Below are 21,823 nucleotides of genomic sequence, written 5' to 3'. Positions count from 1 at the left end.
CTGTGGGATTCGTGCAAGTTTTTCACCAAAAGGAAAAAAAAAGAAAAAGATAGTTCGCTTAAAGGGATAGAGTATGTATTTAACTTGCTAGTGAATTATGATAGATGTTGTATAGGAATTTCCTTAAGATATTTTACTTTTAATTAAAAGATGAATAAAGCCAAATTGTTTTGCAATGTTAAGAAAAAAATTGGTTTATGCTTATAAAAATGGATGAAGTTATCTAAATGATCCATTGAGTGCCCATTTTAATTACATAGATGGAAGGATTACAAGAGGACAGTATTTTATGTCTACCTGCTGCTTACTGTGAGGTCAGTTCTTCAAATTTTTATTACTAGAATCTTACATAAACCTTTTGAGTTAAATTTCATTTCCAAATATACAAAGGGAAGTTTGTGGGCCATGGTCGTCTTTACTCATTGTGCATTTTGTTTCTTTTCTGTTGTGTTTTTGTTTTGTTTTCTTTGCGTTGTGTTTTTGTTTTGTTTTATTTACCTTCAAAAGAGAATGTCTGTTTCTATGCAATAGTGTATGTATGACATACATACACACCGCATATATATCTATATACATATGACTTTATGGGTAAAGAATGTGTGACTGCTTACATATAGATACTCTTAAATTTTACCTGTTAAACTTTAAAATATCTTGAGTTGTATCTCATAAATTGTGGTTGGTTTTGGGCAAACTTTTCTTTGAAAATACTTTCCTTTAAGGTAAGGCAAATGAAATAGCTTTTATGGTAAGGTGTTGTTTTTTTTTTTTTTTCATCTCCATTCCCTTTCTAGCGTGCAATGATGCGCTTCTCAGAGTTGGAGATGAAAGAGAGAGAAGGTGGCCACCCAGCAACCAAAGACTCCGAGGTGTGCAAATTCAGCCCAGCCGACTGGGAAAGGTTGAAAGGAAATCAGGACAAAAAGCCAAAGTCGGTCACCCTGGAGGAGGCCATTGCTGACCAGAATGACAGTGAGAGATGTAAGTAAATCTGAGCAGCTTGTGTGTGGTACCACGTTGGTGAGAATGGGTGAACCTGCTCCCAGAGCCCAGGGAGGCAAGAGGAAGCGATTCACTTATGATGGCCTGAGGTCCGGGTCGCATCTGCTCAGAGAAATGGAGCAAAGGGCTGATTGTCCTTTTGAACACTGTGACAGCCAGGAAGGAGACATCTGTGAAAGATTCTTTCCTGGAACACATCTCCTTTACCAAAGAAACACTGATCCCATGGTTAGTAACAATTCAGTGCAATGTAGCAGAGGAATGGGGGTAAGAAGCCTGTGGGGTACTGATAGGTGCTGTTTTGTAGCACTGGAGAAGGTGAACATAAGTATTTCCTGTGTCCGTTGTTTGCCATCTGACAGCATGACATACATGGGGGGGCTCTTCCCACCAGACGGGGTAGCTCATGTTTTGGAGGTGAAATGTGGAGAGAAAACTAGTACCCTTCCTCAGGACACTGTCTTCAGTCCCAACAGCTGGTCTGCCGCTGGGGTTGGCTTTAGTCTTTGCTCACGAGACTTCCGGGGTGATAAGATGTGTTGGCAGCCAGTGGAGAAGATCTTGCTCTTTGTTTCTCCATTGTGCATGCTTGAGCCTTGAAGCCTGCTCTGCACCTCAAAAACCTCATTGGCCAACATGAATTAGAGTGTCTGGGTGAACTGGAGGGGATGGTGGGTGCATGTGAGAGCTCCGTGCCATTGGTTTGGCATAGGTTTGGCGTTCCCAGCACAGGTCATCAGTGCCTGGTGGAGTTTGAGGAGAATTTGTGGTCAGGGAGAGTGTGGCTCTTGCTGCCCAGAGCACCCCATTCTCCCCACCCCCAGCTCAACCTTGGGGTTGGGCTGATGAAGGCCACCTGCCAGGCTCCTGGGTAAGCTAAACCAGGACCAGTTTGCTGTAAGTTAGTCCTGAAGAAGGTGGTTTCTTTTGCCACTAAGTGGTGGCCTTACCCAAGTGTCAGGGACTCTTGTTGTACCTGAAGTTTCCTTACTTGCTGCACCTCAGAGGGTGGATGTATGGGGCAATGGAGGGGCCAAGCCACCCTCAGGTGAAGAGGCGAAGAAAGCCTTCCTCCTCGCTGTGCTCGCTGCAGACGCGCAGCCCTCTTCTTGGTTGCCATATAGCACTGGCTCTCGGGAAGCTTTCTCAGAGGGACCTGGGAGAAGTGGGCAAGGCTGAGTTGAGGGGAAGGTGCTTCTAGGAGAGGGGGACTGCCCACCAATGAGAATCCCTCTTTGTTCTGAGTGGATGGTGAGGGGAGCCGGAGGAAGGGATGGGAACTTAGCCAGCTTCAAGTTTTCTTGCCCTTTCTCTGGTTTTTGAGTAACATGGCCAGGCCCATGGTGGCTGCTGCCCTCAAATTCACATCTGAGTGGCCTCACCTCTGCCAGCTTCCCAGAGAAGTTCTGTGTCTTTCTCCATCTTTCTGCTGAACCTAGAGACGAGAACTTGGTGTGGCTGATGGGGAGCAGGGCCGAGCCCCTGATGATTCAGAAAGGCCTCCCTTACCCCTCCCCTAAACCTCTCTAAGCTTCAGGCCAGCAGACTCTGTTCCTGGAGTCCCCAGGACAGGGGCTAGAGAACCATAGGTTGCCACTGAGTGCTGCCCGGATGATGAGCCGTGACAACAGAAGAAGGGTTGGGGAAGGTGAGGGACTCATTTTTAAAGATTGGGGCAAAGGAGGAGGTGGGTCATCATCCCCAGGCTCTTCTGGAGACTTGTGTGTGGTTGAAGAGGAATAACCTAGCGGAGCTGTAGTCCTTGCTGCTGCCACTGCTACCTCATCCAGGGGACAGCAGGTGCTGGGTCCATTCAGCTGCAAATTACCTGGGCCTTCTTGACCATCACATCTTTCATGTGGGCTCGGGCCCTGGTGCCCAGTCCCTGGTCCCCGTGGGTCTCTTCAGTTCTTGTTTCAGGGGTGTCATGGTGGCCAAGAGCCAAGCTGTGAGAATCTGGGAGCTAGGATGAGGATTAGGGGCAGGCAGGGGTCACAAAGAAGGGTACAGGACACCTCCCCGAATCCTTCCCTTCTCAGATGCCTGGGTCACCAGTAGCTTCTGAGATGGCAGGTGCTTCTCGCACAGCCTCAGCCACCGCCTGCGGGTGCGTCTTGTTGGGAGGGGCTTGTTTAGGAAAAATGAATGAACTTGAAAACACCATGGTCAAGATTTTCATTTACTCTTTATTATAGTTTGGGGGCTGAGTTAAATTTTCATTTCAGAAGTTAACAAGTGGGTTAGGAGGCTCCTCAACCTTGAAAGTTCATTAATAGGAACCATCAGTGGCATTTTGAAACAGACAAGGAGGCATGGGGCCCTTCTTTCTCGAGAATGGTAACCCTTGCCAGCCACTTGGCTAGGAGTACCTAAGACCTGCTCAATGGCAGAGCCTGGGCAGGAACTAGAGGAAGCCTAAGTCAGAGAGCTTCATGGGACTTCTTGACTCAGGAAACTTCTCTTCCAGGAAAGCAGCACCTGCATGCTTTGTAAACTACTGTGAGTTTGGAGCAGAGATGCTTTGTTACGTTACTTACAAAGGAAATTGACATCATGGATAACCCTCAAAAGTCTCAGTACTCTCTTGTTTAGGGCTCACTAGGCGTGGCTGCAACAGTGTTGAAGTTGCTTTGTTGCCATGGCAACTTGTAAATGTTGCCATGGTGATGCTTCCATGAGGTACTGCTGTGGCATAACCATGATAAATTATGGGATGTATGTGCTGTGAGTCATGTGACCATGCCACAGGGAGCAAATGTTAAACCATGAACAACATAGCCACGTTCACACCTGCCTACGTTGCGTGACCAAGAGCACATGGCTTCCTGCATTTGGAAGGGCCTAAAGGAGCAGTGATGGTGGGGCCTAATGGTTAGGACCTCTGTCTCTCTATCTGTCCACCCATCTTCTTTGCCCTCAAAGGTAATCCTGTGGGTAGTGGTTGGAATAGCCCTGTTTGAGGAGCTCCAAGTTGAAGTGTCCAGGAATGTGACATGTAGCTCTCCTCCATAGCTGGTGGCCATGTGTACCTTGGGCAGTCAAGTGGCTATTCTTCAGGATTATTACTGTCCCATAGAAGATGGATCACCCTAGAGTAAGGTCCTGGGGCCTACACTGAGGGGAATCAGAATCTTTACCCTGAGAGGCTCAGGGATTGGGGGAAGGGGGATAGACCTAGTTTGGGAAACGATCTTCTTGAGAATGGAGAGGAAAGCAGCTATGCTATATGTGTGGGTGGATGTGATTTCAGTGAAACCCAAATTTAGCAAGGGAAGATGGAGGATTTCTGATAACAGTTCAGGATGAGAAACCACAGGCATTGCTCTCTGGGGTTCCTAGGGACAAGGCAGGAAGGGACGGACCATCCTTAAGGTGAGCCACAGACTTCCAGGCACTGGAATACCACCCCCAGCTGAATGGGGAATGGTGGGGGTTCAAGGGAGTGAGCTTGTGTGCAGTGTACTCCCCCGTCCTCCCTGCCCCACCTGAACCAGAGGAGCAGGAGGTGGTATGTGGAGGGGAACCCTCTCCACCCCTATTGGTTAGCTTTTCCCAGATAGGAACCCCAGAGGAGACAGAGATGGCAAGACCCCTTGTCTCGTAGGGGTTTTCTCATTCAGCGAGGAGCAGGGTGACGAGGTCCCCAGTCACTGTCTGCTGACACAAGCCTGTGAAATAAATGATCACAAGTCTTCCAGGTGTTTTCTGTGTGCAAAAGATACTGGCAGTTTTGGCAAAAGATCAGGTGGGTGAGATAGAAACTTTTTTTACTGTTAAAAAGTTTGAAGTAAGAGGGCCGGCCCGCGGCTCACTTGGGAGAGTGCGGTGCTGATAACACCAAGACCACGGGTTCGGATCCCTATATAGGGATGGCCGGTTAGCTCACTTGGAGAGCGTGGTGCTGACAACACCAAGTCGAGGGTTAAGATCCCCTTACCGGTCATCTTTAAAAACAAAAAATAGTTTGAAGTAAGGGTGAAAACTTAAGTGGAAATCTTCTCCCTAAGATGCCTTAGACAGGGTCAAGACTGTTACAAGTACAGGCAACTATATGTGACCTGGAGTTCAAGTGTGAAATGTGGAAGTGGAATCTGAAACACTTGGGATTAAGAGTTTGTTTTTTTTTTTTAAGGTGACAGGTATGGGGATCTTAACCCTTGACTTGGTGTTGTCAGTGCCATGCTTTCCCAAGTGAGCTAACCGGCCATCCCTATGTAGGGATCCAAATCCGTGGCCTTGGTGTTATCAGCACCACACTCTCCCAAGTGAGCCGCGGGCCGGCCCCTTTTTTTTTTTTAAGAGATTTTTGATCTGAGGTGGCAAGGCTGCATGCTGGCTGATTGTGACCCTGGAAGGCATTGGGACATCACCCAGTCACCTGCCATCTTTCCTATCTAAGGGGGAAGTACACTTTAAACGTTTAAAAGTGCATTTTTAAAGTTGCACATGGTGCTTCTTCAGATGGTTCTTACACTGGAAGGCTGATTGGACCAGGGGAGTCAAATGGTGTAACTAGGAGAGTTCACATCTTAAAATTTCATAAATATCGGGGCTAAGATTCAAGCTGGTCTGAGGGTCTTAGCATCCTTTTAAAGTAATTTTTCTGACCTTTCCCTTTGCCCTGCTCAGCTGTGTTTGTGAAGCCCACCCCAGGGAGGCAGCTTGCAGTGATGGTCCCACTTTATAGCTGAAGGGGGCCGAGTTGTAAAGAGGTGCTGTTACTGCCAGGGTAGTTAGAGGGTCACAGCAGAGTGAGGACCCGCAGCCCACCCTTTTCTCATCCCCAGGCCAAGTTGTAGTCATCTCATCTGCATGGTCCTGAAAGCAGGGACCAGAGGTTTGGGCAGCTTGTGTGTTTTCTTCTGCTGTGGCCAAGCTTTGTGTTAGGACTCTCCCATGATGGAAGACTCCCCTTGGCTGTGTTCTTGGGTGCCCACTCAGTGCCAGGTGTAGCTACAGAGACCTGGGGTGGTGTTCCCTAAAGTGGTCTGGGTGCTGAGTCCCAGACTCAGTTCTCCCAGTCCATATGGTGCACCATCGTGAGCGAGGAGGAGGGATGGCTGGGGAGACTCTGCCATTCCTTTGCAAGTGTAGATACAGCTCCATCTGTTCTGCCTTGAGACACCTTTGAAGAGCAGGTGAGCGGATCCTTCCACCATTGAGAGCACAGGTTAGCCAAGGCCAGGGTGAGGCTCGCCTCCGTGGCAGACTGCCACTAAACGCTGAGAGTGCCCCTGAGAGAGGGCTGCTGAGGGGATGAGTGGGGCTGGTCACAGTGGGAGGGACACTTGAAGTGGGCTGGGGAAAGGAGGGGTAAGGTCAGCATGTGAGGCGTCTGCTTATCTTGCGTCTAGAAAGTGACCTGTTCAGCTCAGCTCACTGTTACTGACATTCCAGACTCATCTCCCTGCTGAGGTGCAGGAGTGTTATAGTGGGCCAAGGACGAACACCTTAACCTTACGGTGGTTGTGAAGTAACTATCGATTTTACTTTATTGTGTATTAGAAAAAATGCAACAGCAAAGCAGTCAGCGAGCTGTTTCTTGGGCTAGGGCAAAACTTGGAAGTGACGCTGGGCTGAGAAGATTCCAGGAAAAGCCCCACCTCAATGGTAGGCTGAGCAGAGGGAGCCAGAAGCAGCATGGGGTGCTGGGATGAGCAGTGGCGCACCGACCTGGCCTGGCAAAGACACTCCCGACAGTGAAGGAAGAGTGCCAGCTGGGGTGACCAGCGTCCCCATGGGGGTCCCCCTATCTTGGACAGGAAATGAGAGCAGCCCCTTGATTTTGGTGATATGTTTTTCCCACCACGTGTGTGCAACCGTCAGATTGAGCTCTTTGAAGTTGTCTCTGAATTTGTGCGTGTGCTAGGAAACCTTGCCTGTGGCTTTTCCAGGCCCCTCTTCCCAGTACCCCTGGGTCTGCCTGGGTTCCCTGCCTCCCTCTGCAGTGATGGCCTGGCCAATAGGCCCGGAGCTCTCTGGGAGAGACCATGACTCCTGCCCATCAAGGATCTAGGTTTTCTTCCAACACCCTGGCTCCCACCCTTCTTTTCTCCTCATTTCCTCTGTTGGCCCAAGTGAATATTGGTGTTATCCCTTCTGTAGATGTCATTATGGGGATATTTGGTCTCTTCCTTCTGACATCATTCCGTTTATTTCAAAATAATGACCTCAGCAATTGTTTCCATAGAGATTTTTAGGTCAGCCCTGGCTTGGTTGGATCTTGCTGCCGAAATAAAGGATATAGTGCCTTAGAAAAAGAGAATATTGATGTCTCATCTCCTTTCTTTGTTCCCTCATGTCCCCACTAGAAAAAGATAGAAAAAGTTCTATTTCTGAGCATTTTGTACCTCCAGTTTGTGAGGGGGCCGCCAGTCTCCAAAGAAGGGTCTATCAATAGATTCCCTTGGGCATGGTGGTCCCACCTGCTCCCCAAATCCGGCCTTCTCCTGGTGACTTTGGTCTTTCGTTTCTGTCCTCTTGTCTCCCCTCCCCTTAGGCGAGTTTAGTGCTGGAAACAAACACGATCTCTTTGAAGCCCCGGAGGACAAAGATCTTCCTGTGGAGAAGTACTTTGTGGACAGGCAGCCTGTGAGCGAGCCGCCTGCGGACTCCGCAGCTGTGGACATGCCACACAGCCCCACCCTCCGGCTAGACAGGAAACGCAAAGTCTCAGGGGACAGCAGCCTCACAGAGACCCCCGTGGAAGAGCTGCCAGAGGACCCTCTGCTAAAGGCCAAGCGAAGACGGGTCTCTAAAGGTGAGCTCGGTCATCTTCAGCTGCCTACTGGGGGCCTGTGCATGTGGCCACGGGGACAGCCAGGAGGTGTTGATGAATGTGTGGCGTGTCATCCCCGTAGACAGTCGGTGAGGGGACACCATGGGCACAGCAGCAGAGCGTTTCTGTTTCCATTCCCACACCATCTCTGGGAGATTCCCACCCTGGAGCCCTGGGAAGCTGCTCACACCTCCTCCCTGCAAGCCAGATGCAGGCTCTCCAGCCCAGAGACATGTTCAAGTTGAGACAGTGACCACCCCCCTCCCCTCCCCCCTCCCCATTAGTGATGTGTAAGACAGTTTGTTCCCCCCAGGGGGCTTTTTGATTAATTTGTAGTTATTTCTCCATTAGATGACTGGCCTGAGAGGGAAATGACAAACAGTTCCTCTAACCACTTAGAAGACCCACATTATAGTGAGCTGACCAACCTGAAGGTGTGCATTGAATTAACAGGGCTCCATCCTAAAAAACAACGCCACTTGCTGCACCTTAGAGAACGGTGGGAGCAGCAGTTGTCGGCAGCAGAGAGCAAACCTGGCCGGCAAAGCAGGAAGGAAGTGACCCAGGCTGTTCAGCCTGAGGCTGCTGCCCAGGGGAATAACATCACTGAAGAGAAACCTGGCAGGAAAAGGGCAGAGGCCAAAGGCAACAGAAGCTGGTCGGAAGAGTCCCTCAAATCCAGTGACAATGAACAAGGTGTGTGGAGGCCACTCCGTGAGTGCCCACCCTGCTCCTGGAGGAAACTCTGTAGGAAAGGGCCTTTGAAGGGAACTTAGGCTGCAGAAGTTGACTCTGACCGGGATGTCCTTGCTCACTCTGTTCCCTGTGCCCTCCCCACTTCCTTCTAGAATGCAGCTGAGAAGAGGGACCTGACTGGCTTCCTGGGCTGCTCCACACCCAGCCCATGGCTGGGCAGGAAGGGGAGTCAGGTGGCCCCAGGGCCTTGCCAGCACCCTCATTCCAGCCTCAGGCTTTCTCCACTCACCGGGTCTTAAGCACCCAGGCTGGCCAGCCTTGGGCAGGCCCTGCGCCTGGGCCAGTGGGCGGGGGCGGGACAGCAGGAAGAGCTGGCTTCTGTCCTCTTGTCCAGGCCCTTTGAAGAAACTTGCCACTTGGCATCTTGTGGGTTAACCTATTTGCCATCTGAATGTGGGATAATTAAAATATTAATGCTTTGAAAACATAATTGGTGTATCTTTAAAAACTGAGACCGCTCCAGTGATCAGTGTTACAATGGGCTTTTCTTTCTGCACCGGCTATGACTGTGTAACGCCTGATTCTCCTCTCTCTCGCCCGCCCCGCTCCGTATTTAGGCTTGCCTGTGTTCTCCGGCTCTCCGCCCATGAAGAGCCTTTCATCCACCAATGCAAGCGGCAAAAAGCAGACTCAGCCAAGCTGCACGCCAGCCTCGAGGCCGCCTGCCAAACAGCAGAAAATTAAAGAAAGCCAGAAGACAGATGTGCTGTGCACAGACGAAGAAGAGGATTGCCAGGCTGCCTCCCTGCTGCAGAAATACACCGACAACAGTGAGAAGCCATCCGGGAAGAGACTGTGCAAAACCAAGCACTTGATACCTCAGGAGCCCAGGCGGGGCTTGTCGCTGACAGGGGACTACTATGTGGAGAGTGCTGAGGGCAAGGTACCTCTCGACCTCTGCTTCCCCTTGGGCCTGTGGGAGCATATCCCACCCGCCTGCCTGCTTCTCCTGCTGCTTCTCAGGGACAAAGCTTTCCTTTTCCTGAACTCCTCCCCCACACATCACTCCACTGTCCCAGAGGAGCATGTCTTCTGGGTGGCAGCAAAATTTTAAACTAGACAAAAACAATAAAACCCCCTTTCCCCTACCCTCCTTTGACATCACCCCCTCCCCCAAAAGACGAGAAAAAGTGCAATCTTCAGTGCAGGGGAGGAGGAGTGGAGGCGGGTGTTGGGAGGACACCCACAGCCTTAACTGTGTGCACTACCTGGTTTTGTGATAGGTGACTGTCCGAAGATTCAGAAAGCGGCCCGAGCCCAGTTCGGACTATGATCTGTCACCAGCCAAGCAGGAGCTGAAGCCCTTCGATCGCTTGCAGCAATTGCTCCCAGCCTCCCAGTCCACACAGTTGCCACGTTCAAGTTCCCCTCAAGAGACCACCCAGTCTCGCCCCATGCCACCAGAAGCACGGAGACTTATTGTCAATAAGAATGCTGGTGAGACCCTCCTGCAGCGGGCAGCCCGGCTTGGCTATGAGGTGAGTGTCCCTGTGCTGCTGTTCCAGGTGTGTGGGGGGTGGCACACTGGCTGGGGCAGGGGAGGGACTTGGAGAGCAGATCCCAACCCCTTTCACCTCAGGGGGCTGGGCTGGTGCTCCAACAGGATGTTTGTGTTAGCCCCACTCTCGCTGCTGTCTCTTTGGTGGCTTGTTCAATCGTGGTGTGAAAAGAAAGGCCTCTCTGATGTTCAGTTCATGTTCAGGCAGGTAGGCTGCTTCGGCATCCTCCAGTCTCGCTCACTTATCTCTGATATGAAATCTGACATAACCCAGGGCTTGGCGACTGGGGGAATTTTAATGAGCCCTTTTGCATTCTGATTAGTAAGGGGGAGAGAAGTTGTTAGCTCTATTTGGGGTTGTGGTGCTGCTGTGGGTGCAGGGGTGGCCCTGTGGGGGGAGCAGGCCCGAAGCGGCTGTGCACTGAGGTGAGAGAGGGTAAAGTAGCCCCTGGGCTGAGGACAGGAGAAGGGACTCAGACCCAGACTTTGCCCCATACTCACTGCTCCTCCCATCACCCAGCATGGCCCACGACGATGATAGCTTATATTGACCAAGCACTCCATGTGTTCTTTCTAAGCCCATATGATCCGGAGTAACTCATGTCACCCTTTCATCATCTTCATTAGTAGTAACTAGTATTATCCCCGCTTTCAGATGAGAAAACTGAGTCCCATGGGGGTTAAATGACTTGGACAGACAGTTATCCAGCAGCCTGGCTCCAAGCCCAGCTCTCCCCCCACGCCTGGACCCAGCTCCTCTCCAGGACTGGCTCACATTGGAATTGCCCTTTTTACAGTTCAAACCTCCTTGAGATAGATTACTCCCTCTGCCCCCATGCGTCTCTCCCACCACACACTTGTCAGTTGAACTTGTGATGTAATAGCCCACAGGGCAAAGGCATTTTTTTTATGCTGGCATCAGCCCTCTGGGAGTTGGATGGTGAAATTAAAATGTAGCTCAGCGAGCTGAGTGTGGAGGTATGTGGGGGGTGGGGGGCCCACACTCAGCTGGAGGCTCATAGGATTTGGCCAGAACTCCGGCCCCCACACCTTGACCCTGCTGCTGTCCGTTGTGCCTTGTGCCCTTCCTGGTGGGACCGCCCGGCTGCCATTCTCCCGTTGATCCAGAGCCTCCCCCTGAGGCATGATTGTAGGAACTTGGAAGTCTGTGCACACCTGCGGGAAGGTCCTTTGATGCACTAGTGTGGTATTTTTGGTTGTATGTGCTGTTGTTTGTAACATGTCTCTTTTTGAGATCTGGATTATCTTGGAGAGAACTCTCTGGAAGGATTTGGTAATTAGCTCAGTTACTTGCGGATTAAAACCAAGTGGCAGCCAGTTGGTTTCCCACAAGCTGAGAGCAGCAGTACCTAGGAGGACAGGGTAGATGCGGCATGCCTAGCGTTCATTCCCTTCCAGCAAGCGAGGCCGCTCGTTACCAACTAGGCTTGTGCTTCCAGCAAGCTCCAGAGGTGAGGAAGGGCAGGAGAGCAGTAAACTCTGCTGGCCATAGAGGGTGGGGCTCCTGGCCTGGTCTTTGATCATGGCACCATTTTCACCAGTCTCATTCCTTTGGGACTAGGGACCTTTGGGTCCTCTTAAGGAACAGTTTCCATTTTGGTTATTTTCATACTGCCAGTGGGTCTGAGGCTTGGACCAAGGAGCATTTGATCCATACTTTTTCAGCCTACCTGCCTTTGATGGCTCAGGCAGACTTAGGAATGTTTATGTAAGGCCAACTTTTTTTTTTTCCTTCAAATGTAAATTTCAATATGTAAATTTCACAAGTTACCAGTTTTGATGCTGGAATGTTTTAACTACTATATGAAAACTTTTAACTTTGAATCCAACTTTCTGGAATTTCTTTAGGCAGAATTTAAAATGTTGGGATGATGGGCCATTCAGATGTGGCAATTTAAACCTTTTAAAGTGGAAGGACAATTTGCTTAACCCCAGTGAGATGTGGTTTGAATGCCGTTTTGGGAGAGTTTTCCTGAAGTCAGTCTTTGCCATTGTTGTTTTCTGCTCAGCTAAAGATACCATGTGCAACAAAAAGGCTGAGTTTTGTTTTGTATTAAGCTGGTTCTTGAGGTTTAGTAACACCCTTCAGATCTGTGTTAGCTAGACCCCCTAAAAGGCCAGGTACACTCAAACCTTTCCATCCAGGTAAAGAGGCTTTTCTTTCTTGGGCTAAAATGCCAATGTGGAACCACATGCTCGTGCATTTAGTGGTGATGGTTAAATTTTCTATGAATTGAATAAATCATGTTTTTTAAAAAGTTAATGAGGCATTTAATTAATTAACAATGTTGAGTTTATGGCCTTTATGGTTACATTTTGCGGTTAATGGCATTCGGCTTATAGCTGCTTAACAGAGAATTGTCCAACAACAACAGTTTGATTTTGTTTGGGGATGGGTGGGCTGCCCTTAGAACATTCCCATTTCTAGCTTAGAAAATAAACCAAGAAATATATTGGGTAGGAGGCTTTGTCCAGCGTCTTCACCACTCTCTCTGTTGGTGACAGTGGTGAGGCCATCACCCGCCCAGCTAGGATCCCAACTGAGAGGGTCTGAGGGATGCTGGTCATGGCTGGACTATCCAGGTACCAAAAGACCTGATTTACAGGTCTCGTACTACATGTTAATTGAGCTTGGGGTTTAACCTTTCTGGGCCTCAATTTCCCCAAGTGTTGAATGAGAACAATACCAATTTTCCTTCCTGATATCTCATAGGTCATTGGGATGACATAAGACTCATTTGAGGAAATGAGAAGTATTATAGGAATTAGTGACACTAACACGATTGAGGTAGGACAGGCCATGGCAAACATCTGACCTGGTCGTTGGGTTACTGCTGCCTTTCCTGCCGTCCTCCAGGAAAAGAGAGTTGACTTACAACTTCAGCTTCATCCTTTCATTTCTAGGTTCCGTAAAATCAGCCCTAGTAGCGATGAAGGTTTCCAGGTGAAGGCTGTAATTGTCAGAACAAATAAAGCCTGGGTTGATGGGACACCAGGCAGGCTGCCGGGATCCGGGTAAATTGATCTGTGCACAGCAGTCGGTGGCGCTCTGAGCTGATCCCAGAGTCACGTGACAAGGCCTCTCTCTGGCTGGGGCACACAACTCATTAGCTTGCAGCCGTCCACTCGAGTCTGGCTAGTGAGGGCCTGCTAAAAGAGCAGCAGCTTCATGCGGTATCCTGGATACCAGTGCTTGGGGCAGGTGGCCTGGGAGCTCAGAGAATTGTGGGCTTTCTGGCAGGTTAGGACCTGAAGGAAGAAACGCTTCTGTGGACATGCCTTCTCTCTTCCTCCCCTTGTTTTGGAAGGGAGTTGCTGCAGTGACCTGAAGCACCAGGGCACAGATGGCCAGGTTTACCAGCGTGCAGCTTCAGATTCACAGGGGGAGCATATGGAACATTCTAGTTAGCACCCAAGTGAGTAATCACCTTTGACTGAAAGGGCATAAAAGGTTTTTCAGAACCTACCTCACGTTTATAGGTGGCTAGAATGACCCCTGTTTTAGGTATAACAGATGAGTTATTTAAGATGGTCATAAAGGCAGGCCCGCTGTGACTCATTGAGCTCCCCCTTACCAAGTGGGCCATGTGTTTAGCCACCCACATGCTCTGCCTACCCCCCAGTTCTCAGAATCTAACAGCTCTCTGCTGGACATGACTTGTAGGAACATAGTGTAACCTGTTTTCTGGTGGCAGAGGCTGTTGTATGTGTTTAAAAACTTTCTCAATCAAGGTAACAAAACATGAAATAAATTACTGGTCTGCTTACTGGGAGCGGTTCATATTAATATTTTAACATGCCAAAGAAGTAAGATTAATAACAGTGATTCTCAGGCATACTGTTGACACAGAACACGTTCTGCAAAGGGAGAAGGGTAGGCCTGTTTTATTTAGTTCTAGAAATGTGTAGGTTGCATATGTGGTATATCAGATTCCTGTCATTAACTTAAGTAAATATGGAAATATATTGATTCAGCCCTGAGTGAGGTGGAGAGTGAGGCAAAAGAGAGGGTGGGGTTATTGAAAGCATTTATGCCATTTCTTGATAGTATATGTGGTACGTGGAAAGAGCCTTCTTAAACTATACTTAGCACACAAACAGAAGCATTGCCTCCCAGGCTCTGATTCCTGGCCTTTTCAAGGGGCATGAAGACCTGGCTAACCTCTTCTCCAAGTTGAGAAATGTTCTCCAGTCATTTAATCTCTTACGAATCAGTTGTCCTTACTTTAGTTACCTAAATACATGTAGTCATCCAGTTCTACTACTCAATGAACTGATTGAGTGAGATGCCCTTGTACTTACTAATGCATCGTTTGAAATATTAGCAGCGGAACCCTCTGTACTCACTATGCCAGGCACTGGGCTAAGGGCTTTTGTGGCTCTCTAATTGCATCCTCTCAACAGCCCTATGCAGGCTCTGTTATTCTCCTCCAAAGGAGGAAATGGAGGCTTTGGAGAAGTTGAAGCATAACTCGCCCAGGACCAGGCAGCTTGGGCAGCAGAGCCAAGTTTCAAACACAGTCACCAGCCTGCAGAGCCCTAGATGACACTGTCCTGTCACCAAGCCCTTCACACACGTGTTTGCCCCTCGTCAAGCAAAACTCCATGGCCTGCCTGAGCCACAGTGGGTTCTTAGGCTTGAGGGTGTATGCCTTTGAACAGAGAGGTCCCCCTTACAGTTTCATTGTGTGCTGATCTGATGGCCTTCCCCTTCCCCTCCCCACAGGAAGTGGTTTTGTACTGCCTGGAGAACAAGATTTGTGACGTGAATCATAGAGACAATGCAGGTTACTGTGCCCTGCATGAAGCTTGTGCTAGGGGGTGGCTCAATATCGTGCGACATCTCCTTGAATATGGCGCTGATGTCAACTGCAGTGCTCAGGATGGAACCAGGTCAGTGGTGTGTCTCGCTCTCATCCTGGCCCTGCTGGGGCACAAGTGGTGGTTCTCAGGGTATGTGGGAATCCCAGGAGGAAAACTGGAGAGTGACATGTAATAAGCACATTGATGGCCGAGTCCTCTAGAATTGAATCCAACAGACATTGCTGGCATACTGAGATGTGAAGCTCCCAATCTTGGCTAATCATGAGATGCTGCTCTGGACCAAAGCCTCTGAAAATATGAGACTCGCATGGATAATCCGGGGGTTTTGCCTTTTAAGACCCTGGCCTCTTCGTCACCATCTATGAAATCACTGTGTTTAAAACATACGTGAGTTGACAGTCCTGAGAGTATAGATAGAGGACCAACTGCCCCTCCACTAGTTGGGCAGGGCCTGCTGTCCCCACCCACATCCTTGGCCCTGGCCCTGGCCTTAACCCTGGTTTATTGGTCAGAGACCCAGGTCTGAGTCAGCCCAAGCATCTTCCTGGTTGTGTGAGTGGGATGCTGCTAGGAGGCAGGGTACTGGGGTTTTCTGACAGTCACAAAAATAGCCAAGTGGAAATGTATTTGGTCTTTCACATTTTCCAAATAGCATTCCCTCAGTATGGGACTGCAGGGAGTCTCGTCCCCCTGTCATGTTCCCCCCTCCTGTAGACGTGAGCGGGAGGCCTCTGTCCCCTCCTGAGAACACACCCACTGGGCCCTTGGCTTCTGTGGCCAGAGGGTTTCATTGACCTGTGTGAGGTCCTGGGGTCAGGTTTTTGGGAGAGTCTACCACTAATCACTTCCCTTTGCACCTAGTTTCTTTTCAGTGCAGAGGTGGCTTTTTTTTTTTTTTTTTTTAAATGGTATATAACAGTTGCTTGTTGTATTGACTTCCATAATGATGGGATTTTTTTCTCCCCCTGTAAGTTACTTTTACACAGTCTGTTACTAAAGTTCATTTTGGGCTTGAACTTCTTAGGCATTTGGTTAAGATAGATTTCCATTTGAGAATTAGGCCTGGAATAGTCCCTTCACCTGCCATGTAAAGGGTGAGGTGTCGAAATAGCAGAGTAACTCTTCACTTGACTTTGGGCCAGTCACTGTGCCTCAGTTTCCCTATCTGTGCAATGGCAGTGACAGTGCACACCTCCTAGGTGAAACGTTGTCCCTAGGAGGCTGAGTACACAAGATACACATGCACCCAATTTTGCCTGTTGTTAAATGTGACGATTCGGGAAGCAAGTGTCACGTGCATGATCTTAATCCCCTTGCGCATCTCTTCTTAGGCCTCTGCATGATGCCGTAGAGAACGATCACTTGGAAATTGTCCGCTTGCTCCTCTCCTATGGTGCTGACCCCACTTTGGCTACGTACTCAGGTAGAACCATCATGAAAATGACCCACAGCGAACTCATGGAAAAGTTTTTAACAGGTACAACTAAATTCAAGAAATGGTCTTATTCAGAAATTAGATGGTAACTAGATATTTTCGATTTGGATTTAACTGGGCAAAAATCAAAAGGCTGGAGTTTTAAAACTTTTTAGGACAGCAGCTGGGCATTTGGCCTTTTGTATGATGTAAACTTATTCCAGTCAAACTAATTGATCTATTCACCCTAATGTTTTAAAAGATTTCCTAAAGTCACTTCTTTTTCTTCAAATGCAGTTTAAACTTACGTATGGCTCATAAATTTACATTTCAAGTCTGGGTGAAATAACTCAAACCTCCCATCATAAAATTGTTTGGATAGTTTTGTGGTGTTTGGTCACTTGATAACCATTGTTTAAGCCCTAGGAATTACAAGATCCCTAAAGCAGAAGCACAGGTTTTCATGTGTGTCAGGCACCTGCAGTTAAATTTCCTTATCAGACACTTACTGCCAAAGAACACCACTTGCTCACTTGTGACCCACCCTTGTTTACTATAAGTTGCATTTACTTATTGGAAAAAGCAGCTAAGTCTGTCAAAGAAGAGATACATAAGTATAATGCTACTTTATTTTTGCATTTGAGGGTTGAAAAAACTCTTAGTTTGCCAGTCTAGCTTTCATTTTGGTGGGCCAGGGTGGTCTGTCTATCAAAGGTAGGTTTTGGTCAGATATGGCAGAGAAAAGGGCTACAGAAAATAACATCGAAGGCGTACAGAAAGGGGAAGACAGGAAGTGACATGCCAGCCTGTCGTGAATTGATAAGAATGCCCCCTAACTCTGCCAGCATTTTGTTCTCACCAGTAGGTTTTATCTTTTTTTAAAAAATGTTTTCTTTCTTTCTCCAGATTATTTAAATGACCTACAGGGCCGCAGTGATGATGACTCCACTGGCTCTTGGGAGTTCTATGGCAGCTCCATGTGTGGTAAGCATCATTGTTCTTGTTAATTCAGTGGGAAATGAATGAGTTAGAGGACAGTTCTCTCTGGTCGTAGAGGGTAGAAGCGGGCGGTGGGTCCCAGAGCAGGACTCAGTTGGGAAAAGTCCTTTTTTTGATAACAGCTGAAACCTTGCTATAGCTTACTGATTCCTTTCTCTCTTGTTGGCCCTTCATTAGAACCAGATGATGAAAGTGGATATGATGTTTTAGCAAACCCCCCGGGACCAGAAGACCATGAGGATGGTGACGATTCCTATAGCGATGTGTTTGAATTTGAATTTTCTGAAAGCCCCCTATTACCATGTTATAACATCCAAGTGTCTGTCGCTCAGGGGTGAGCATGGCTATATGGTGTGGTTGAAAACTATCTGAGCTGCTTTGGGTTGGCAGGAGTTAGAAAGCCCCTTTAAGCAGATGAGGGTGGGTGGGTAAGTGAATTCTTAAATGTCTGTGACGCTCACATAATGCAGTAGTTCTTTTTCAGGAAGGGTATACATCAGCTTAATTATACCCAGCAGGGTGAGGGGTAGGTCACAGCATGGTATAAACTGCCCTCATCAGAAGAGCAAGGCTTAAGTCATGCTCCAGAGCCCAAAGGGCATTGAAATCAGTGACTGGAATTTCACAGAAAAGTCAGTGCCTTGGATACTTTGGTCACTAAACACTTTGGGAAGGGGTCCTCCCTAGGAGCCTCCCCAACAGGCCACCATAGGGGCCTTCCCAGGTCTTTGAGGTATACTGGACTACACCTACCACCTTCCTGTTTAAGATTAGGACAGTTGTTATACTTGGGATCTTAGTGTGTCATTTGATTTGGTTAGATTCAGTCTTGCCCCTATGTTTGGATCACTGTACCCTGGTGACCAATCCCTTGTGTGTGTGTCAAGAGATTATGAGACTGATGCGCTACCTACTGCGCTAACGAGGCACCTTGTGTCAAGAGATTATGCTCTGCCATGTGTTAACAAAGAAAGTTGCTTAATGAGTAACTGCCTGCTCAGGCTCTGAAGCTATAAACATGTATGCCATTACAAACAGTGACTAAAATCATAAAGTGTGGAAGGTTGTATGTAAGGAATGTATACCTTCCTTCTTGAAAATGTCACTCCCAAAATAATGGAGGGGTGGGGATGGAGATGTATGAAAGGAAAAGAGAGATAGCCCTCTGTGTTTATAATGCTCTATTAGTGAGGGTCTGAGAAGAAGAGAGATCAGTGAGGCTGGGATATAGACTTGCTTCTCCTAGTGACTATAGAAGGGTACTTGGAGAGGTGTGACCAGAGCTGAATGAGCAGGACTTTACTTGTTGATTTCCATCTGCAATGGGAGCAGTGAGGCTGGTTCAGACGGTCCTCCCTAGATGTGCTTTTAATAAGACCAGATGAATCCAGAGTTCCTACCAGTAGAAGGAGATACTCCCTTACCTTAGAAGAGGACGGTAGTCAGAGTAGGTATGGTGAGAGATGGGGGGGGTGTCAAAGTGAACGTAACCAGCTGTGGTCTACTTGGGGTGTGGTAGTTAATAGTTGGGAGCAGTTTTCATTTGGCGAGAAGCTTGAACCACTTTCCTTTCTATTTTGCAGGCCACGAAACTGGCTACTGCTTTCGGACGTGCTTAAGAAATTGAAAATGTCCTCCCGCATATTCCGCTGCAATTTTCCAAATGTGGAAATTGTCACCATTGCAGAGGCAGAGTTTTACCGGCAGGTTTCAGCAAGTCTCTTGTTCTCTTGCTCCAAAGACCTGGAAGCCTTCAATCCAGAAAGTAAGGAGCTGTTAGATCTGGTGGAATTCACGAGCGAGCTTCAGACTCTGCTGGGCTCATCCATGGAGTGGCTCCACCCCAGCGACATTGTCTCAGACAACTACTGGTGAGCTCACCAAACCCACCATGTACAGTGTGTTATAGTGTTAATCCTTGTGCATATGTGTCATAATACAACTATTTCTGTAAAGAAAGGACACTATTACATATGAAAATATCTCTTCTTTATATAAGAGAAATTACTTCAGTCAGAAGGACTTAGAATCATGTTTTTTTCTTTTTAAACTTTTAAGTCAGTTTTTATGAAGCTGTTATAATGTTTTTCTTTTCAATGCACACATGCTTTGGGATATGTTTGTCTTTACTTGGAACATTTGTTTTATTTCTTTTCTTTTTTAAGGAGGAAAAAAAATGAGGAAAAGGAGCTCCACACTTTGACTTAATTTCATACAAAGCTCTGATGACAGAGGCCATAACTGTGTAAAGTGTGGCCAGAACCGTGTGGTTGGTTTGGCGGAGCAAATTTGGTGAAGGCACTTGGTGATGTTGTAACTTTATGTTTTGTTTACAGAGTACCTGCTTGGGCCAGGTAAATGCTATTGGATGTAATCCAGTAGTGTGTAATATAATTCAAACCACATCCACACACAACAACTAATTGTATGAAACTTTTATATCCTAATTTAAAAGCTGTGAAATTAGTTTTCACGCATCAAACCGGATTGTTTATATGTTTAAACATTTTATGCTCTTATTTAAAGAAGACTTTGAGCTATTTTTTTCTGTACCCTGTAAAATATTGAAAACTAACATAATATGTTGAGTTTGCTTGAAAATGTATATAAAACTAAAATTTTCTGACTTGTGTGTTTATGTTTGAAATCTGTGTTTTAACTTTGTAATTTTTCTCTGCCTTTGTATTTATATTTTACAAAAATTTTCTTAAAAGGCAATAAACCTGTTAAGGAAAGGAGAAAACTGAAGTATCTTGCGTCCTATGTATTGGTACAGCATTATTGTTGTCACTATTTGTTTTAAATGGTGTTGATTATCAATTCCCTATAGATACCTTTAAAGCAATTTATAGTCTCTGTAAACCAAGGCAGACTGGAGGATTTCAGAAAAATTATACTCAGAATATGATTTGGAGTGCTATTCTAAAAGCCCAGTTCTTGGATATATATTTTTCTGCTTCTCAGGTCCTTCTCTTCCCTGTCTCTTTGCATTGCCTTTGGCTTTGACCTACTGTAGTCCCAATTTATGGCCAACCCTTTATTATTAGGAGTGCTTTTTCCTTAATCTGGGCATTTGTTGTCTCACTTCTCTTCCTCCGGGCCTCCTGTTTTTCTGTTACCTTTAGGATCAAGTCCAAGTTTACCTGGCCTGACAGTCACAGCATATAGCTTCAACCCCTCCACTTCTGTTCCTTTTTCCAGCTGTATCTGCATTGCGTACTGTCGTTAGTACTTGATTTCCATCCTACATTCTTCTACACCTATCATTTACTGCAGACACTAGAAAGCTGAGGACTACCGACTCCCTTGCAGCTAGGTTTCTGAATGCATTTTGGAAGGCAACATGAGGTAGAGGCACCTTTCTACTATAGTGGCTGCCAATAAGAAAGGTTGGGGAGACATGCCAGCCAGCTGGAGTGACTAGACCAGCACTCCAGCATCTGGTCTTCAGCTTTGTGGGTGATGAAATGCAGTAGTGGATGTGGCAATAGTGATGACAGACAGCCTCAGCAGATTTTTCTTGAACTCCGTGGTTCCAGAGTTGTCCCTGACCCCCATTCCTCTAGCCCTTCCATAGACCATGTAAGCATTTGAGTTCTAGTGTCAAATCCTTGAGGGTTTTATGCTCTTGAGTTGAACACTGAGAAGGCCAAGGCAGAGCCAGTGGAAGGGGGTAGCCAGGTCAAGGAAGAGGCCATGGGGACACTGTATTTGAGTCTGGTCTTGAAGAATGTGGAGAGGGGAGGGCAGATGAGAAAAGGGCCAACAAACACTGGCCTGATAGGTGGGAAGAGTGAGGCATGGTTGGGAATGAGGAAATCCAGCATGGTCAGGTAACCCTGTGTGAGGAATGAGAGTCCTTTGTTGGGGAGGATTGGGTATGTGTCCTGAAGACAAAAGACAACCAACAAGGTCTTTTGATCTATTTTTCTTTTTAAATAAAAATCCTTAAATTGTTAAAATCCAAGCATTTTCAAAATAAGAAAGTTATTGTCATTCCGTGCCAATACCCCTTCCTTCACTCCAGAGTTAACCAGTGGTAAGTTTGCTGAGATTTTTGTTTTTTAGGAAGTTATCAAACAGCAGGTGGGAGTGGCAAAATGAAAAAAGCAGATAGCAACACCAGTAAAACGGAGCTGCAGAAATGATAAAAGCAAAAGAGGACTGGTGAGTCTGAACTACTGTAGGCAACAAGGGGCTCCCAAGAGCCTAAATTTAAAAAATAACAAACTCAAGGGCATTTATTTGGCTCTTTGTATTTGTATTTGGGCTGGAAGCAAAGGGAGGGCCTGAGGCTGCCTGAGGTTTCTACCTTGGGTGAAGGTCATTCTGTTAATTAAGGCAAGAAAACAGGTGGGAGCCACAGATTTTGGGAAAGGAATGAGCTTGGCTTATGGCTGTGGTTCATGCAGTTGGAGGAGCAGGTAAACAGGACATTTATTGCAGGGACAATCAGGGTAGTTGAAAATATGGATGTAGAAGAACTGACTGGGAGATCACACCATGGCAGAGAAAAGTTTGGATGAGTTGG

At 47.4% G+C, this 21,823-nt stretch overlaps 1 protein-coding gene across 9 annotated transcripts in view; it reads left to right on the top strand.

Moving 5' to 3' along the window:
* BCOR (BCL6 corepressor) overlaps nucleotides 1-19,844 on the top strand; it is a 115,619-nt gene extending 95,775 nt beyond the window's left edge. For 2 of the 9 annotated variants that reach the window (XM_063083387.1, XM_063083386.1), the window contains exons 5-16: nucleotides 261-314; nucleotides 795-981; nucleotides 7,502-7,762; nucleotides 8,132-8,476; nucleotides 9,094-9,419; nucleotides 9,760-10,014; nucleotides 14,782-14,948; nucleotides 16,211-16,356; nucleotides 17,200-17,277; nucleotides 17,470-17,626; nucleotides 18,876-19,163; nucleotides 19,458-19,844. In XM_063083387.1, coding sequence (XP_062939457.1) covers nucleotides 261-314; nucleotides 795-981; nucleotides 7,502-7,762; nucleotides 8,132-8,476; nucleotides 9,094-9,419; nucleotides 9,760-10,014; nucleotides 14,782-14,948; nucleotides 16,211-16,356; nucleotides 17,200-17,277; nucleotides 17,470-17,626; nucleotides 18,876-19,163; nucleotides 19,458-19,500 — 2,307 coding nt within the window. In that variant the 3' untranslated portion in view covers nucleotides 19,501-19,844. Of the gene's footprint in view, nucleotides 1-260; nucleotides 315-794; nucleotides 982-7,501; nucleotides 7,763-8,131; nucleotides 8,477-9,093; nucleotides 9,420-9,759; nucleotides 10,015-14,781; nucleotides 14,949-16,210; nucleotides 16,357-17,199; nucleotides 17,278-17,469; nucleotides 17,627-18,875 lie in introns of all 9 variants that reach the window. The other 7 variants (XM_063083392.1, XM_063083390.1, XM_063083395.1 and 4 more) reach the window with 7 other exon arrangements.
* The last annotated feature ends 1,979 nt before the right edge of the window (nucleotides 19,845-21,823 follow it).

Source organism: Cynocephalus volans, chromosome X (genome assembly GCF_027409185.1).
Source record: "Cynocephalus volans isolate mCynVol1 chromosome X, mCynVol1.pri, whole genome shotgun sequence".
Classification (NCBI taxonomy): Eukaryota; Metazoa; Chordata; class Mammalia; order Dermoptera; family Cynocephalidae; genus Cynocephalus; species Cynocephalus volans.
This window is presented reverse-complemented; position numbering and strand designations above follow the sequence as displayed.